The sequence below is a fragment of the Aotus nancymaae genome, unplaced genomic scaffold (genome assembly GCF_030222135.1).
Source record: "Aotus nancymaae isolate 86718 unplaced genomic scaffold, 86718_ANA_hifiasm-v0.15.2.pri h1tg000003l, whole genome shotgun sequence".
In the NCBI taxonomy this organism is placed as follows: domain Eukaryota; kingdom Metazoa; phylum Chordata; class Mammalia; order Primates; family Aotidae; genus Aotus; species Aotus nancymaae.
In genome coordinates this window covers 58,540,971-58,560,262 of record NW_026988414.1, presented here as the reverse complement: position 1 = coordinate 58,560,262, position 19,292 = coordinate 58,540,971, and the positions used below count along the sequence as shown (strand labels likewise).

Genomic DNA, 19,292 nt, shown 5'->3' with positions numbered 1-19,292 from the left:
CTCTTCTTACAGCTACCCACATTGATAATCACCAAGGTTCCTCTAATTTTAAGCTTTTCACTCTCTACTAACTCCTGTTATTCATCATATACATGTATCCAAAGCTTTCCCAAACCAAAACAAAACCACCGTGAGAAAACTTTCCCAATTCTCTGTCGCCCTCTAGCCACTGCCCTCTCTCTCTCCTTGATTTCCTGTTCATCATTTGTTTTCTCAAAAACCGCCAACCGTCTCCTAGTTACCAAACCCAAGGGACTCTCATTTTCTCACTGGACTCTTGATACACGGCAGCCTATAGGGCTGTGGAGTGTGCTCTTGAAAGACACTCTCCTCCGCTGCTGTGCCACATGCCCTCCTGGTTCTTCATAGTCTCTGATCTCTGTTAGCCTTCCTACCACAGGATTCTGCCCTTAGCCCTCTGTCTCTATAAATGCTCTCTGTAGCAAGCACCTCAGCTTCTGTGGCTAATAAATGCCAATTCTGCATCTACAGGAAATCATCTGTAAATTGGAGACTAAATGTCTCAATGTATGCTTCTACCAGGCTATCCAACAGGCACTTCATTCTTAACCTGTCCCAAATAGAATGTACCATATTTTTCCAAATATCTTTCTGTATTTTCTATTTGGTAAAAGACAGCCATCCCTCACATCACCAAGTCAGACATCTGAAAACCTTGTATATCCTATCTGTTTTATTCTCCAGTCCGAAGAGCAATATCTGGTACAAAATAGAATGCTCAGAAAATATTTGTTGGATAAACACATCTTCAACCATTCATTTTTCTTCAATGAGTACATTTAGTTGAAGATGAAGTATTACCAATTTGGGTCTTATACATCTGATGTAACCATTCTCTCTTTTAGCTTTAGTTCAGGTCCTTGTTAACCATTTCCTGAATTATCCCAATAATTATCTTACTTCCTCTAACTTAACTTCTCTCCCCCGCTATCTCTGATTTTTCTTTACAGTACTGCCAGAGAAATTTTTAACTATACATTTCTCATTCTTTGAGCTCCACACTGCCTCAAAGACAAAGCTGGCATATGTTAGCCTGTCAATGTATCCCACAATCTGACCCTGTCCCCTTTATCACTGACCCTTCCCCGACCAGCTCCCATTCGCTGCCCCTCATTGCTCAGTGATGCTCTGTAATTTTCAGTTTCCTGCAACAGCAGAGCCTCCATGCCATCTCTCACTCCATGCCCTCTGCTTACAATGTTTTGCCCCCCAAATCTTCCAACACAGACTTCATATGTAACCTTCCGTATAAAGTTTTATTCTCAATTTCTTTTCAGAGGCAGAACTGGTAACTCCTTTCCTACCCTTACTATTCCCTAGGCAGACTACAAGTAGTCTCCACATAAGTGGTATGCTTATTTCCATGAGTGTCCTCTTACACTAGGATATACACTCCTTGAAGGCCAAGGCTATAATTTATCTACCTCTGATATCCCTTTCTAAGCGTTCTGTAATTGTTGATTGAATTAATAAGGGGCACACCAATCAAGTCTTCCCAAAGAAACAAACATAAGTTACATATACCTCCTTATTTTGAAGATTTTCTGAGGTAGAAGGCAAAGGTTCTACTGCATTTCCAGGACATACAGCCATCTGATTCACTGCATCTTTATTTCTAAAAGCAAAACACAACAACCTATTATACCATAATGATATTATTTCCATTCTTCTATTTCAAGAGTCAGAAAGTTATCAGAGAAAATTCTTTAACCCCCAAAACCTGGAACTATGACACTTACATATTTACAAACATTTTATTTTCATTCAAAAGAACTCAGAGTAGAAATGCTAACAAAAAGTATTTGGTAAACTGGGAAAAGAAAATGATCACCTGATAAAAATTATTTTCACTTTAGAAGGGGCACATTTAATAATTGAGGAGGCATTCTGATGACTTCTTCCATATAAAATTTGACCATTGATCTGTGAGAAATAAATATCATTAGTTGAGCCCGAAATTTTAGTATCATAAATTTTTACCATCCTTCCTAGTTAATGAAAAGCACATTGTTTCTTCCTTTAAAATATTATATTTTATATTAAATGTTATATGTTTTCTTCCCCAGAACATGAACCTGACTTTTTATGGTGAATAGAAAAAGCTCATGTTTAAAGCCAGCATTAAAATAATGCACATGAAGTTTGACATCCACAGACTGCTGATAAAGAGGCACCACTTGGACCAACCGCAAGAGAGTAGACAGCAAATTTTCTGGCAGGCACTGGGCTCCCAGCATGCTTTGCAAAACGAGGGCTCTGAGGAAAAATTTGTGACCTGCAAGACCATCCTGGGAAGTTCCTTACTGTCATATTTCCCACTTAGTCTCAAAACTCAAGCCCTGGAAATAGGCCACTGGGAGAAGCAATGCTGGGTAGATTCAGGATTCAGGCAGCAAACTGTGCCTAGCAGCACAGTGCCAAATGCAAATGACTGCTTCACTCATCTGGTCATTTAGTCAGTGCCTACTGAGATTTCCATGTCTACAGGGAAACACACCCGGCATGGGAAGAGTATAAAGGCAGTATAAAAACATGTGGATCCCAGCCTAGGGGAGGCAACGACAAACAACACAAGCAACTAAGATTCTAAACCCTATAAAGTATGGTCCACAAATTTATTTTGCTTGGCGGGCTGAGTTACTGCTTTTGTTATTTAGCCTTAACCTTGACCCCACCCCACCTCACTCTCATCACTTCTCCCATTAGTGATTCAAGTTCCAGAACGTCCAGTGGGTCAGCCTCAGGGGAATGATTGGTCACTTGGCTTTTCAAAAACTCCTAATAAAAATGCAGCACACAAAATAAATGCTTTTGAAGTGTGAGCTTTATTACTATCTTGGGGCAAAAATTGTTTCTGGTGCTACACAGTCATGACCTTTTAATGGAAGTTAATGGGAACATGGACTCTACTTAGTAGAGTTTTGGTTTAGGGCCAGACCTGCTGCAATGCATCTATTTTATTAAGCAAGCGATGGTTTTCTCAGTAACTATAAGGTCTGGGTGATTTTCTGGAAACTGATGATTCCATTACACTAATACAACAAGAATAAATTCAAAGTTTTCCTCAAAAACTTACCTCTAGAAGCTCATCTGCAACTTGCAATCGACCATCTTTTCCCGCAGCTCCATTTGGATCAATCCCCACTATGAAGACACTCATCCTGGATCGGTCTTTGTTCCCAGCAAGACTTAGACCCAAACCACTATGACCTTTCTCCAGTTCAATCATATGCAGCTCGCCTATTAGGGTTCCATAACGCTCTCTGATATTTTCTACATGTAACAACAACAACAACAAATATATATTTAATTTACAGTCAAATGCTTTAATGTGGAAAGCTATTTAGTTTTATCTCAAAAGGGCAGTATTTTGTGCCAAAATGTAATCTTTGTCAGTTAAAAGCTAAATAGATTAACCACTTGGGCAACAGGACTGGTTTCCTGGAGGAACCAAACTTTGAGGAATTTCTTTGCATCCAGGGTGCAATGTCTGATTCATCAGTTCACCTTGGGGTGGCTAGGTCAAAGAAAAGTAATTCATTATAAACTCTCAAAAGACTATGATTAAACCAGAAACTTGATCATTTGCAGCGGAGAACAGAACTAAGGCATCCAGAATATCTGTGTTCACTAATCAGTGGCAGCTTTTCTCCCATAGGAAAATCAACATTGTATATCACATCATGTTGGGCAGTTGCTTGGCAGATATTGTCCAAAATGAAGGGAATGGGCTTTCTTATTGCATAGAGCTATCAGCCCAGGACAACTTGAAGCACATGTCCCAGCTTTGGGACACATGTCCTAATTAGATGAGACCATTTACATCTTCTACCCCACATCTTCAAGAGGTGACGGTTAGTGCGCACCCTCTTTAATCTAAGAGGTTTGAGGCCTCACGTAGATGCTCCAGTGCACAGACACAGATGAGCGACCAGCCAACAGTCAGCACTACTTGTCCACCATGTGAATGAGCTGTCTTGGAAGTCTAGCTCAGCTAGGCCCAGTCATCCATTGCCCTTTAATAGATTAATAATAAATTGTTGTTTTAAGCCATTACATTTTGGGGTGGCTTCATAATAGAAAACTGAAACATTCCAGTTCACGTTTTCCTTAAGAGTATATTCTGACCACACTGATTGTTAGCAATATGCTCTAGTATCATTGAGAAAAGACTGAGAAAATTACAAACTTTTAACAGTGCCAGTCATCTTAGAAAATCTTACTATATGGCTAATGGGTAATGTATGCATTCTACATTGATTCTTAATTGCATCAATTTCATAAACTCTTATTTCCTGACTCCTTCTAGCATATAGCAGCATAACTTTTATGCTCTTTACTTCCTAAAAAGATGCACTACAGCTTTCTTAAAGAAAATAATTCGATTTTTAAAATAAAACTTCTTAAAACGACTTTGGGCTAAATTTTAAATATTTTCCTATAAAATGGTATTTCCTTAGAAAACAGATTCCCTATTGGTCCTAATAACAGCTGCCTATGAAAGACTGGGCTGGGCGCAGTGGCTCATGCCTGTAATCCCAGCACTTTGGGAGGCCAAGCGGGGTGGATCACAAGGTCAGGAGTTTGAGACCAGCCTGACCAATATGGTGAAACCTCGTCTCTACTAAAAATACAAAAATTAGCTGGGCATGGTGGCACACGCCTGTAATCCCAGCTACCCAGGAGGCTGAGGCAGAATTGCCTGAACCTGGGAGGCAGAGGTTGTAGTAAGACAAGATCATGCCACTGTACTCCAGCCTGGGTGACAGAGTAAGACTTTGTTTCAAAAAAAAAAAGAAAAAGAAAAAGAAAGAAAGACTGCTGGGCACCAGGCGCTGTGCTTAGCACTCTTTTGGCACTATCTAATTGAATGTTAGCAATCTGAAGGAAGAATTGCATTTTAAAAAGAGAGATAACCACTAGGCTAAAGTTTAGAGACAGTTAAACAGCTTAGCCAATGCCTAAAGTTTTGATCTCCACAATTACACTATGTCATCATTCTGGTATAGAAAATACACCAGAAGTTCAAGGTGTGATATCAACAACAACCAGATTTTACATGAGGAATCTCAGGCCCAGAAAGGGGTGATGACTTGTTCAAGACACAGGGTGGCTGACCCAGTACTGGCTTCTCAGAGAGTACCCTGTCCTTATTAATTCTCATACAAAAGGCAAAGTGAGCTTTAACAGTACTTTTAAAGGAAAGGAAAAGCATGATTTCATGCCTCAGGAATGTATGCTGTATTCAAGCAAAACAAACACTATTTCTTTCCACAAAGAATTGCAGTATATATCACAAAAGCTGCAACATACTTATTTATCCAGGGCATAATCCTTGGGAAACTCAGAGCTATTTTAATACCTCTTATAATTAAATGCATCACAAAAAGACAACTTACTCCAGCTGTAACCAAACTCATCCTCTTTGTCCACATCTTGTGAGATTTTGCTTGCAGATGAGTGTGCGTGATCACTGCTCATTTCTGCAAAGGCTGAAGGAGGGGGTGGGGACACATTGCACAATGGAGCCTTCTCTGGCTCTGACTCTGACTGACTGGGTGCCTGTGGGAACAAAAAGAATGCAGTGGGTTTGTGCAGTCTAAGGAAGAAAACTTCAAGAGGAAGAAGAGAATAATGTCAAAAGCAAAGACTAGCTTTAAAATAGCTAACTATTTTATATAGTTAGCTATTTTATATATATTATAGTTTATATAGTTAGCTATTTTATATATATTCTACATATATATAAAAAACAAATAATGGAAGGCTCACATATATATATATATCTAACAAATAATGGAAAACTCAGATTGTTAGATATTTTACATATATAAATATACATTTTTAATATGAATATGTAAATATACATCTTTATATATGTGACCTTTTCATTATTTGTTAGATATTTTAAAGCCAGTCTGTTTTTGACATTACACTCTTATTATTTCCATATATATGTGTATATATAGATATATACAGGTATCCATATATATGAAATATTAGATGGGATTTAGGTAAAGTTTAAATATATTAAACTAAGTAGTATCAGAGAACAATTCACTGAACTTTTATTTGCTATTTTAAGCCAATTGATTATTGAATTTGAAGGCTTATATGACTTGGTAGAAAACTGTACAAACTTTCCCTTCTAGAAGAAAAATATCATTTAAAAGTTATAACTTTTGGGTCCAGGTAAGATCTAGGGCATCTAGGAAAATCTGCAAAAAAGATAATTAACAAAGAAGTTGCCCTTCAAAGCTTATTAGTGAGACTAAATAATTATTTATTGCTACCTGAATCCTCTCTCCACATGATTCTCTCAACAAATCCAGGATAGCAAGTATCATACATGCAGGCTTGTCTGCCAGGGAGCCAGTTTGTTAGCACAGAGCACACACTCAGATCTGAGAGGCATGGTTTTAAGGACACCAGCTTTCCCTTGCCAAGGCAGATCACAAGATAAATGAGAAAACACAGGGGGCTCCTTAATAGAAAGCCAAAGCACGGTATACTTGGTGTCACTTAGGGTCATAGGTCCTATTTCAAAAAAAAAAAAAAAAAGGACTTGGCATCATAAGTTATTATATTGCAAAAATAATTGCAGTTTTAATAACAAAAACTGCAATTACTTTTGCACCAACCTGATATTACAGCTGATCAAACAGAATGTTAGTGTTTGAAAGGTTTTTAAGTTACTGAGTTCATTCTATTCATTTTGCAGATGAATAAACCTTTTGAACCTGAGGCTACAAGAAGTGGAAGTTTTTGTTCCAAATCAAACAGTGGTACTAGACTTATTTTTGCTTAAGTATTAATCCAATGCACTTTCCATTATACCATGTTGTCTCCTCCAATTTCCATAAGTAAGACAGTACCTAACTCAAAGGTCAGGGACATCCAGCTAAAGTTCTAACCTTGGTACCAAGCTGGCCCTGATGCCATGAACCTATAGTTTTCCCATATATCTTTATTTTACTTTTTTACTGCATAAGAATCCCTCTGATACAATTTGGTTTATTATAAATGTTTATATCTAGAAAAATATTATGAGTTTTTTAAAAAACTGACTTCTTATAAGAATACATTAAATGATAAACATGCACAAATACTTAGAAATTATCAATTGGTGCCAAGAATTAGAATACCTAAAAATATATCTAACATTAGAACTATTTGACACTAAATGTGACCTTTCTTTGTTGATTCAGAAAGCACTCAATTTTCTGGCAAAGCAAAGAGATAGTTAATAGAGATTTAACAGCATACGTGTCAGATTACAGAATCTGCTATATTGAAATGTTCAGTCTATATGTCATTGGACAAACAGATAAAAGTTACATAATGTAAATGGAACCCTTGTTATCTTCCCAAATGCTGTGCCATAAATCTCTTGAATTAATATAACAATAAAAATGATCAAACATACAAAAAAAAAAAAAACCCTCACTTGATCCAATCAAGTTTCTTTATCATAGTACTTTAGAATTTTTCTGGTTAAAAAAAATTTATTCTCTGTAATAACAGAAAATGTTATAAAGCATGAATTAAGTCCATTCCATTTTGCTAAAAGGAGAACAAAATCTAATTTAAACTTTCCATAATTTTAACAAATCTATAAATGCACATTTTATAGATCTTGCTGCATAATTTTTCTGAGTTGTTATTTTAAGAACAAACAAACAACCTGCTTATCTGAAAAACTGTTTGGGATCTTAGGCACAACATTTTCATACTGTGAGTAAACCAAAATGGTACCCTAACCTACCTGACTAATTAAAACAATATAAGCCTTTATTTACTTGAGGGACAATCAGGTGTTGTGTTTTCATACTCCTGACACCCTCATTCTCATGAAGATCATGTATCTGCCTCGGTAGTGATCTTTTTAATATTTATTCATGAAGATATAGCTCTTTAACAAACATTGTTCAATCACTCCATGCCATGTATGTACACACCAAGTACAACACACACATAAAGCACACTGTAACACATCCACATAAGAAAATTCCACACTGACACAAACCTTAAAGGGTGTGGGAGCAAAAGGGTTAGTTGGGGAACAGTAGAAGATAATTCTACTTGAATTCTGTAATTCCTATAGTAATAGAAAACATATTCTTTCAGATATATAGCATCTTTGGTTATCCCTATCAATAACATGGTATCCGTTACAATAACATGGTAATCTGGTGAATATTCATAAAGTGTTTCCTGAAAAAAATATTGTTGACATCTTTCTTCCTTTTCATGATCAAATTATGGTATATAAATTCTTGTAAATTTTTGTTTCAATTTTTGTTTTATAATTTCATCAGAAAATGAGAAGATCCAAGTATATATTTACAAGCATTGAAACAGTTACGTTTCCTGATTCAGGCAATTATATGGGCATGCTTCATGAATATTCAACAGACGCCTGCATGTACACATACACAATTATTTGTGCAGTGATTTACTCATGTTAGAGCTTTTATGATCACCTTGTAGAAGTCTGAAAAGGATTTAAAGCAATACAAGGTTTTAAAGAAATTACGTGTGAAAGTATCGTACATTTGGCAACTAACAAAAATTTAAATATCAGAAATTTTAAATCACATCAAAATGAAAGAAAGGATTGGACTCCTGATTCTCCTTTACTTTTCAGAAGGGCCATTTAATTTCAGCAATAAAAATAAATATTCTCTGGCAGGAAAATGTGCTTTAAAAAGGATTTGCATGCCCACTCCGAACAGCTTCAGTTTTTTGGTTTTTTTTTTCCTGCCCAAATGTTGTAAACAGTGAACTGGGACAAAGGCACAGTAGTAACAAAGAACAAAACATTTGCAAAAGGCAACAGCAAGACAATGGGCATTATCCAACCTTGTCAGCGTTGATTTGTAGAGAGTCAGCAAATGGGTTAGTGCTGCTGAAGTTGTACTTAGGGTAAAGGCTGTGCGGCAAGGAAGGCAAAGGGGATTTCTAAAAGGAAACATAAGAGGCACTGAACGCAAAGGAAATGTATTGAAAACAACTCAGTTTTAAAAGCAAAGTACATACTGATTTAAAGAACTGCCTGTGTGAAACTAGATCCTATCAGCTCTAGTAATTAATAGCAACATCTTAAAACAGTCTGGAACTAAAGATTTGTCTCTAATGACCTGAATCTATATCTGAGTCTAAATCACACCACCCACAGGAAACTAGTTGCCAAATTGATCCCAAATTTCTTTTATTTCTGCTCAATGTCTTCAGTATTACTAACAGAGACACATATATTTTGCCCACTTTATATATTACTACATGTTTCACGAATATCAGTAAACAAGTTCAAAATTAAAACCACAAAATTTTTTAATTTACATCTAAAAGCTAATTATGTTTTTTTAATTAATCAGTTCCAGAATGCAAATTATAAATCCATCTGCTAGTTCACTGGTAACCTTCATCATTCTTTTATGTTGTCTCCTAGTAAGGAAACTTTCCATATTTTGACTTCGTAATGATAGTGCTTTAGAGCAATTGTATTTTTTAACTTAAAAACTCAACAATTTATTAAAAAATGAACTCCTGTACAGTAGTGTTCTCTATTTCTGCCCAGTTTCTGTGGGGGTAGAAACATGGAGATTCATGGTTTAAATAAATTTCCTATAAAATTGCCCATATTATTGGGGAATTTATGAAGCTTTAGATAATATTTGAAGTCCTGCCTTAAAGTGTTTCTCAGAGGTTTTGTGGCTTACCAGTAATAAGCCCTGAGCCAGACTGTTAGAGTTGAAAATACATATTAAAGCCAGGATGACTGCCAGATAGAATTTAGCATTTTCATAGTTAAAAAAAAAAAGTAATTTCCTTAGCACAATAAATTCTTCTCCTTCTTTTCACACCCGCTATCTTTTTCTTTTATTGACTATATCTTTCAGGGGAAATTGCAGACATTTAAAATTCATTTTGGCTCCAATTAAATGTTTGTGTTACTTCTCTCTATAAAAAAGCCCCACTGGCAGGCATCAAGTATAGGGAGAGGTTGTCATGTGACACCACCCTGTATGGGAGAACACTCTGGAAAGACTCCTCAGTATGCCTGCACTAAAGCTTATGCCACATTACCCTTTCAATCTGCTCTTCTTGCAATGTTTTTCCTACAGAGGGAAGACAGGAAAAAGAAATGGGCACAATGACATTTCTGCTCATCTCAACTTTCTCCTTGCTTTTCAGTTTAAAATGTCAACTCCTGCTTTACAAAAGAGGAGATCACAAATACCAAAGAACATAACCATTTATTAAGGTGGAAGAAATGACTAGGCAGAGGAGAAAAATATATCCTAGGCAAAATAGTTCAATGCTATGGAAAGTGGAGATTATTTCTAATCTTCATACATGGGACTTTTAGGTTTCAAGTGTCCTTTATAATTCTGTGGAACATTAGAAAACAAAACTATAATAACAAGAAATGAAATATTTAAAGAAAGCTCTAGTTTTTAAATTTTTATTACTTTTGTTTCCTTTTTAATTTGCAGATCTTAGAGGATTAGAATTTGGCCCAGATAGCAAAGTGTAAAAGTATATAGCACAAGCACAGCAGATGAAATGGTAGATTACTCTATTATTAGGAAAATATTTTTAGAAACAGACAATTTCTTATTAAAAAATCAATGATGAAACTTCTGTTTGTAGTCCCAAGGACTGAGAAAAGCAGAAATATTAACAACGAAGAAGCACAGGGAAGATAAAAACATTCTCTGGTCTCTTTAAATGGGGCCCACCTTTCAGTGAGACAATGTGGTCAGACCGAATTCTGTGAAGGGTCACACTGGTGAAATTATCAGGGCTAGTTCTGGAAATTTCTGATTCTTGAAGAGCGTAAGGACCAAAGAAACTGACTGGTTTTTCAGCCCATGTTTAAGATTTCCTAGGAGGTTTATCCTACATCTACAGATAACACAATTATCACTAAGAGACTTTTAAGGATATGCATTTGTGATTGTTCCTTTTAGACTACTGGAGACCTGCTTATTTCCATAAGGAAATAAATCGTTGAAACAAAACATATCTCATTTAAATGCAAAATTAATTTTAATTTTCCAAAGCAAAATAAGTATGACTTGACTACACATATCATTCTTAACAAGATTTATCCTGTAACAATTGCTATAAAATCAGGTATCTTTATACCTCAGATAGTAAAATAAGAGTAATTTCCAGGTGTATGAGACAAATCTTCCCAACTCATTGGAAACTGTGCCTGACATTGAAAGAAATATTTGTAGTTTAAGTTTTTAAAGCTATATTGAGAATCACTACTCAGCAATTTATAGTATTGTCCCAAATATGTAAAAGTTGTAAATTATAAACAAAACAAAAAAGGACTAAAACCCACCCACATAAAAAAATAGCTTTAACTTAAACAGCCATTAAACATTATTATGCTGTGTGTATGTTTAACACACAAATGGAAACAAATGTAAAAGGATTTATAGTTATTTAAACAAATTGAATAGCTTTGTAAAGAATGCAGCATGAGGCAGCCCTACCATTTGGCAAATTTCCTTTCTGAATGGATAATTATTACCTAACAATAAACAAGTGAATGATTAAAAACTGCAGATGTTGAAGGGCTTACGTTAAGAACTACTAGATTCACTCTTTACAGTGAACCCAGATCAGAGTTACACCTGTCTTCACAACAAAAGGAAGGACCAGTAAAATATATCTGGTCACTTTATAGTCCATGGCATAGAATATTGATAAGTTACTTCGACAGAGCTCATCTAGAGAGTTGTTGGTTACTTTCATCATTTGAACCCTAGTATCTTAAATTCTTAATTTCACAAGTTAAATTGAGCCTTAATATCTTGAATTATTGATTTTACACGTTAAGATTCAGTGTATTTTGTAGATAAAATTACATATTTTAAGTTTTAGATGATGCCTTCAAGTTCCCTCACATATGCTGACATTTTTCTTTTAAAGACAACCAACTCTAAAAACTAGTAAGCAGATAATTCAAAGAGAATCACTACAATGGGGGTTGTTAACTTAAATCCAAAAGAGAAGTCTATAAGAGCTTCATGACATCTAGGAAATGGTATGCAATTTTTGAGTGGAGGTATATGTTTCTAAAGAACTTTCAAATGGGTATGTGAACCCAATATACTTAATAATTCCATGTGAATATTTTTTTTCATGAGGCATAAAGGAGGAGTGGAAAAAACAGTTTTAAAACTCTTGGCATCATTTTCATCTTCAGCATCAAGTCACATCAAATCCAAAGCCTCACTCTGTATCTTTGCTAACAACATTCATCAAATGTACTTACATTTTCTAAAATGTTTTTTAAAGCTATTTTACCTGTGATGACTGATGGCGAATGAGTTGGTAGGTTTCTGTCCACCAATATAGATATACAGTGATGAAGAGCTACACGGTGATTGTGGCTAGAGTATAGCAACTATGAAATCACTTGTAAAAAAACCAAATCTACCCTGTGTGAATTTAACATTCAGTGGGATACACAAATACATGAAAGATCATTCACAGATGATCATGGGATTGCATAAATAGGAGATTCTGTCTAGAGAATACATTTAAAAAGAAAAGGTCATTTCTTTTGTTTCTAAGGGGCGCCACTAGAGATCGCAGATGATTAACTTGAATCATGATACCACATTCCTTTTAATAATGTGTTATTTTGTGACTGAAATGAATACTAACAATTAACCGTCTAGATACCTAGAGCTACTGATAAACCCTACTTCTGTGTATATTCAACAGACCTCAAAAGTCTTTATTAAACATGGTGGAAGAGACTTCCAGCATAACTCAATTTTTGAGAAAGCAAAACAAACTTTTAACAAGTCTGAGATTTAAAAGTCACTACCTTTGCTTATATAGACAACTTGGCCTTGATACATTAGATTCCAAGTTGAACACTGTTTGGATATGCCTACCTTGCCCTTTGTGTTCGCTTACCCTTGGTCTGTTTATAATGCTCTGTACCATAAAGACTACAGGGTTGCCTGCTTTCCGAATGGCTTCCACAGCTTGTTCATGGCTTGCATCTCTGAGGTCCATTCCATCCACCTGCAATGGAAGGCCTCAGCTTAACATTTCAAGAATCTATAGAACAACAAAAAAATGTGCGGATATAGAGTTTTAGGGATCCTTGATTAGACTACTAGAAACTCTGTTTTAATATCAAAAATAATTGAGACTACTTGTAAAGCTGCAGAACTTTCCGTCTATCCAGCTAACTTGTGGTCCCTTGCTTTGGACATAGACCTCTGTCTCTAATAGTCAGTTCAAGTCATAATCAATTGAAATGAAGGCTCTGCTTTCTGCATTCCTTACATTGCTCAACTGCTCCTTCAAATTAATAAATCTGTATCATTAATGAAATAATATGAGGGAACTATCTGGCAGCACTGTCTTCATCATGAGTCACTGTAATGATTTTCTTCTAATCCATTATAGAGTGATGTGGGAAGGGGTGATGCCTTGTATAATTCTCTCTGTAGGGAACCTTGAAGTTCAAAACAAAATTCTGATGTCCAGAAAAATCAGATAATGATAAGGTTAGTTTTGCAAAAGAATTCTTGCAGTAGATATGATAGGAGCTAGAAGCTAAGAAATTGTGTTTATTGTTAGTAATTCTTATATAGTTTGAGAATTAAAGTTATTTTGTAAATTTTATTGATTATGGTTTGCCTGAGTAATGATCAGCTCAGCTTATACACTATCTGAGTAGGAACAAAAATAGTTTAAAAGGCCAAATGGTAATCCTGTCAGAAAACTATAGGATGTTATCATTTTGTCATTTCTAATCACCATGTTATGATATATACACAAAACAGTAAACTCAGAGTGGACACAATTCTAGAAAAGAACATTATTAGATGTTTGCATAGAACATTAGCACCTTTAAAAGAATTATATAGATTTAGAAAAAAACCTCCCTTAGGTTGATACTTAGATGAAAACATTTTTTGTGCATATTAAAATAGCTTCTAACTTTTTTGTAGAACAAAAGTCAGTATTCACATCTACCATATGTCTACTATATATTCCATTCATGGAAAAATTTAACAGGATGTTAATTATCTTTGCTCAAATCCAAAGTACCATTCTCAGAGGATAATCTGAAGATCTGCACTCACCTAGTCTACATATATTTTGAGAAACTCTTAGCAGAGACACACTTTAGAATCCTCAGGATTACAGAGGCCTAAGGCTTCCTACATACTAGAAAAGCCCTTGCACATATGGCACAAATCACTGCTAAACTGCATAGAGTATTTTACAACACATGAAAAAGTCCTTTCTTTTCCATGTAAAAGGGGAGCTTTAACTTTTTAAATATATTTAAACAAAATCTGAGAGCAAATTACGACCATTCCTTTCTAGAAAATAATATAAATAGCTCTTTTTCTATTTAGGTCAAAAGGATTTAATAGTGAGGTATAAATAAAATAAACTTCTTAGTGATGATTCAAAATTTAAAATTTTTGGTAGTATCCTAACTAAAGAAGTTCCTTAAAAGGGGTCTAAGATATCATCTAATGAAAGAATGCAGGGTAGAGAAAAAGCCTATCATTCTTCCTTATAAATGGTCATCAAAAAAAAAAAAAAAAAGGACATGGCCCCTGTTTTCTCTCAGGTCCCAATGTGCTTCCACCTTTGGCTCTTAAAGACAGCAAGTCAATGAAGTAATAAATCAACCAATCATCAAAACGTTCATTTAAAAGTCATGGTTGATATGTTATAATCTTCTTCTAAACAAAACATTCCAATGTGTAAGTTATATGGGTTTAGAAAATGACAGTCACTTGTATAAAGTAAATATAATGGTCATTATAGTAGTAATAAAACTGTCTTTATTTAGAAGTTGTCTCTTTTAGTCTACTCTGTAAATCCTGAAAACTCAGAAAATCTGGGTCAGGTACTCCTTTCTCTATCCGCTTAAATAAAATTATGCTTATCCTGATCAAATAATTTATCACACTATTCTGAAGCGATTTGATTACTTGTCAAGTCTGTCCCACTTGGCAGGCAAGCACAGTGGCTTGTTTACTGTGGGATGCCCAGAGCCTGTTATAGCACCTGGAATGCAACAGCTGTTCCAGGAATATTTGTTGAGTAAATGAGTGAGTGACTTATGAGAGGAGAGTCTATTTAAAATATTGAACTTTGCTTTGAATTAAGAGATTAGGCACAACTTAAGGACATGCTTCTCTTTAACACACAACAAAATACACATACATGTGCACACACATATACACAGGCACACACATGGAGCCTTCATTGATGAATGAACACAGCACTGAAAAGAAGAGAGATCCTGGCTTCGACTGAGAAGGAATTACATGAAAGGTAATTGAGGTCTCAGCATTAAATATTTTACTAAAAAAGACGCACTTGGAAAAAAAAAAAGCTCATCCAACAAAGTTTATCTGCAATGAAATGATAATAAAGTACTTCTTGAAATAAAATATCATTAATAATTATATCTACATTTTGTGTGTGTGCATATATATACATTGTATGTCTATATAATCTTAATTCAAATTTTTTCCCTAAGAATTGTGCTTTGTTCTTTCAAACAGAACATAATTATTTTATTTTGGAGCCAATTTTTTTAAATGGTTGGCTTTATCTCCAAACGTCAGTCTCTATATCAAGACATATTATCTGTCATTATATACATAAGAGAAAATTATACATGAAAATAAACAAGGAAGAAATACTTTAACCACATACATATTTTACTCTAATGCTGGGTTGAGTAACTAGTATGAAGATGACAATTTCCTTAGTACAAAGGATGGAGCAGGTGAAAAATTTTAACACAGAAAGTTTACTGAAGGTACGGTACCTCTACTACTCTATCTCCAGGTTTCAAGGTTCCATTTTTGCCAGCTGGACTATCTTCCAGAACATGTTTGATGAAAATGCCCCTCATCACTTCACCGTTGCTTAGACGACTCCCCATTCCTCGTCCACCAACAATGCTGATGCCTAAGGATTTGCTTGGTTCTCTCCAGAGTTCAACCCTAGAAAATAAATAAAATTTTCAACTCTTAGGAAAAAACATAAAGGAAAAGCCTCATTATACTGGATTTTGCAATGATTTCTTACATATAACACCAAAGGTACAGAGAACAAAAGAAAAAATAGACAAAATGTACTTTATCGAAATTAAAAACTTTTGTTCATCAAATGATACTATCAATAGAATAAAAAGGCAACCCACAAAAGGAAAAAAATATTTGCTAACCACATATCTGATAACGGATTCATATGCTGAATACAAAGGGAAATTCTAAATCTCAACAAAAAAAAATAAACAAGTGTTGTAAAACATGGGCAAATGTCTTGAAAAGTCATTTTTCTACAGAAGATATATAAATGGCCCATAATTACATGTAAATATGTTTAACATCACTAAATATTATGGAAATACAAATCAAAACCACAATAAGATACCATCTCATATCCAACAGGATGCCTATTACCTACTTAAAAAAAAAACACAGAAATTAACAAGGATGCAGAGCATTTGGAACTCTTGTGTACCGTTGGTAGAAATGTAAAATGATGCAGCTGCTATAGTAAAGAGTGTACAGGTTCCTCAAAAATTTAAAAATAGAATTATCATATGATTCAGCAATTTCATTTGTGGGTATTATAACCAAAAGAATTCAAAGCAGCATCTCAAAGAAATATTTATACACCCATGTTTACGAAGCTAAGAGGTAGAAGCAATCCAATTATCTATCGAGAAATGAGTAGATAAAATACTATACAATTCAGTGAAATATTATTCAGCCTTAAAAAAGAAGTAAATTCTGAAACATGCTATAATATGAATAAACCTTGAAGACATTAAGCTAAGTGAAGTAAATCATCTAAGTAAAATAAAGGACAAATGTCATTTAATTTCACTCATATGAGGTACCTAGAGGTACCAAATTCATAGAGACAGAAAGTAGAATGGTGGTTGCCTGGGATGCGAAGAGAGCAGAAACGGGAGTTATTACTTAATGGGCATAGAATTTCAGTTTTGCAAGATGAAAAAAGTTCTGTAGATAGCCGGTGGAGGTGATTGCATAGCAATGTGAATGTACTTAATGCCACTGAACTGTACACTTAAAAATGGTTAAGCTGGCTTAAAATACTAATAAAAATATTTTAACACAATGGAATAAAATGTCATATATGTTACTTCTTACAAATATTACTTTGCTCAATTTATGAAGGTTTTATTAGTAGTAAAACAAGATAGTTTAAAATACCTTCTCACTATGTGTCTTGTAGAATCTGAAAATATATTAATGTATTTCTGAAAATGATGTTACAAGTAAAACTGGACTCATACTCCAGGCTGGGGCACATAGCAGTGTAAAAAGATGATTTTACAGGATCTTAGTATTAAATATATGAAGTAATCAAAAAATTCAGCTACTGCAAAACAGATAGTAGTTTCTAAGCTTAGCAACCAAAGCAAGGGAAAGAACACTCCTGCATACACTATGTCAGGAACTCACCTCTGTAGAAACAGAAGTCATTCTTGCCAAGGCAGACCTGGTCACTAACAGTCAGGACATGAAGAGCAGTGATTGACAAAATCCTACAGGATATGATTCTCTCACTACCTCCCTAACCTCACCTGCTGGTATGGTTTGGCTGTGTCCCCACCTAAATCTCAATTTAAATTGTAGCTCCCAAAATTCCTACATATTGTAGGACCCAGTAGGAGGTAACTGAATCATGGGGCAAGTCTTTCCTGTGTTATTCTCATGATAGTAAGTCAGTCTCATGACATCTGATGGTTTTATAAAGGGGACTTTCCCTGTACCAGCTCTCTTCTCTGGTCTGCCACCATGTGAGATGTACCTTTCATCTTCCACCATGATTGTGAGGCCTCCCCAGTTACGTGGAACTGTGAGTCCATTAAACCTCTTGCTTTTGTAAGTTGCCCAGGCTTGGGTATGTCTTTATCAGCAGCATGAAAACAGACTAATACACCTGCCATGGGCTCTGTACTTTCTTCTCTCCACTCAAGCTACCACAGCATCTAGCATGCTCCTACCTTGGGGCCTTGGTGCTTGTTAATTCCTCTGCCTTGAATACATTTCCCATACTCACAAAATAAAGACATGAACTCAAATGTAATAACTACAAATAGCTATAAGAGCTATTGAGTATATTTAAAGCACAAACAGCTTGTTAAAAAGCAGGATGTAAGAAAGAGTAAGGAAATCTGCAATGAAGTCTTTGGCCAGGATGAGTCAAAGCTCAGGTTGTTGGAGGAAAACATACCAAACAGAACTTTAAGGAGATGATGAGACCCTGAAATCTGCTCCATGCTGACAAAGGAAGACAATGTTGGACATTAAGTAGGATAAGACAGTATTGTCAAACATGTCCTTAACACTAACATTTGAGGCACTCCCAGAGAAGAGAAAAGGTTGAAGTAAGGACTCCTGAAAAATGACTGAGATAAGAAGAGGCTGAGGATGAAAGAGCACCACAGAGAGGAAAGGACGGGAACCAGGTAAAATGAAAGCAGATGCTGAGGAACATCTTCCTGTGGCCAGTAACTCTTTTTCTTGACTGTAAATCTGTAACTCTAGAAACTCTACCTGTTTAGTTTGAAAGAACCTTATACCATGATCCTTGATCTTACAAAATCTTCATTAATAAACTAGTTAAAATACTGTTGTTTTCTCTTACTCCAGAAATTCTGTGACAGAAAAGAACCAACATCCACCATCTTTCCCTGTTTTTTGTTTGTTTGTTTTCGTTTTTGTTTTGAGACAAGGTCTCGTTCTGAGGCCCAGGCTAGAATGCAATGGCGTGACCATGGTTCACTGCAGCCTTGACTTCTCACCTCAACATCCTGGGCTCAGGAACTCCTAGGCTCAGTAATCTTCCCACTCCAGCCTCCCTAAGTGCTGAGATTACAGTCATGAGCCACTACAACTGTCCCTTCCCTGTTTTCTTAAAGTAGTTCCTATGGCAAAGTAGCAAAGTAGTAAGTTTAGCCATTGTACATATAGTACCTTGCACATATAGTAAGTTCAGCCAAGTGTCCATATTTAACAATCCAGAATACATATGTAGGACTCCTTAACTCTTTTCTTAAAAAGAAAAAAAAAAGAAAGAAGGAAAGAAAATGTCTCTGAGGGCTCTATATGGTTGGTGCAAATTAGAAAGTGATTCTTATAACTTCCTGAGTAATACAAAAAAACATCAGTGGCCGGGCGCGGTGGCTCACGCCTGTGATCCCAGCA

General features: G+C 35.4%; 1 protein-coding gene across 20 annotated transcripts in view; it reads right to left on the bottom strand.

Annotated features, from left to right (window-relative positions):
- MPDZ (multiple PDZ domain crumbs cell polarity complex component) overlaps positions 1 to 19,292 on the bottom strand; it is a 172,941-nt gene that overhangs the window by 29,105 nt on the left and 124,544 nt on the right. For 9 of the 20 annotated variants that reach the window (XM_064381589.1, XM_021675929.2, XM_021675925.2 and 6 more), the window contains 7 exons: positions 15,872 to 16,049; positions 12,973 to 13,083; positions 8,884 to 8,982; positions 5,421 to 5,583; positions 3,098 to 3,294; positions 1,853 to 1,944; positions 1,546 to 1,636 (listed from right to left, as the gene is read on the bottom strand). In XM_064381589.1, the coding sequence (XP_064237659.1) occupies positions 1,546 to 1,636; positions 1,853 to 1,944; positions 3,098 to 3,294; positions 5,421 to 5,583; positions 8,884 to 8,982; positions 12,973 to 13,083; positions 15,872 to 16,049 (931 nt within the window). The remainder of the gene's footprint in view (positions 1 to 1,545; positions 1,637 to 1,852; positions 1,945 to 3,097; positions 3,295 to 5,420; positions 5,584 to 8,883; positions 8,983 to 12,972; positions 13,084 to 15,871; positions 16,050 to 19,292) is intronic. The other 11 variants (XM_064381629.1, XM_021675933.2, XM_064381649.1 and 8 more) reach the window with 2 other exon arrangements.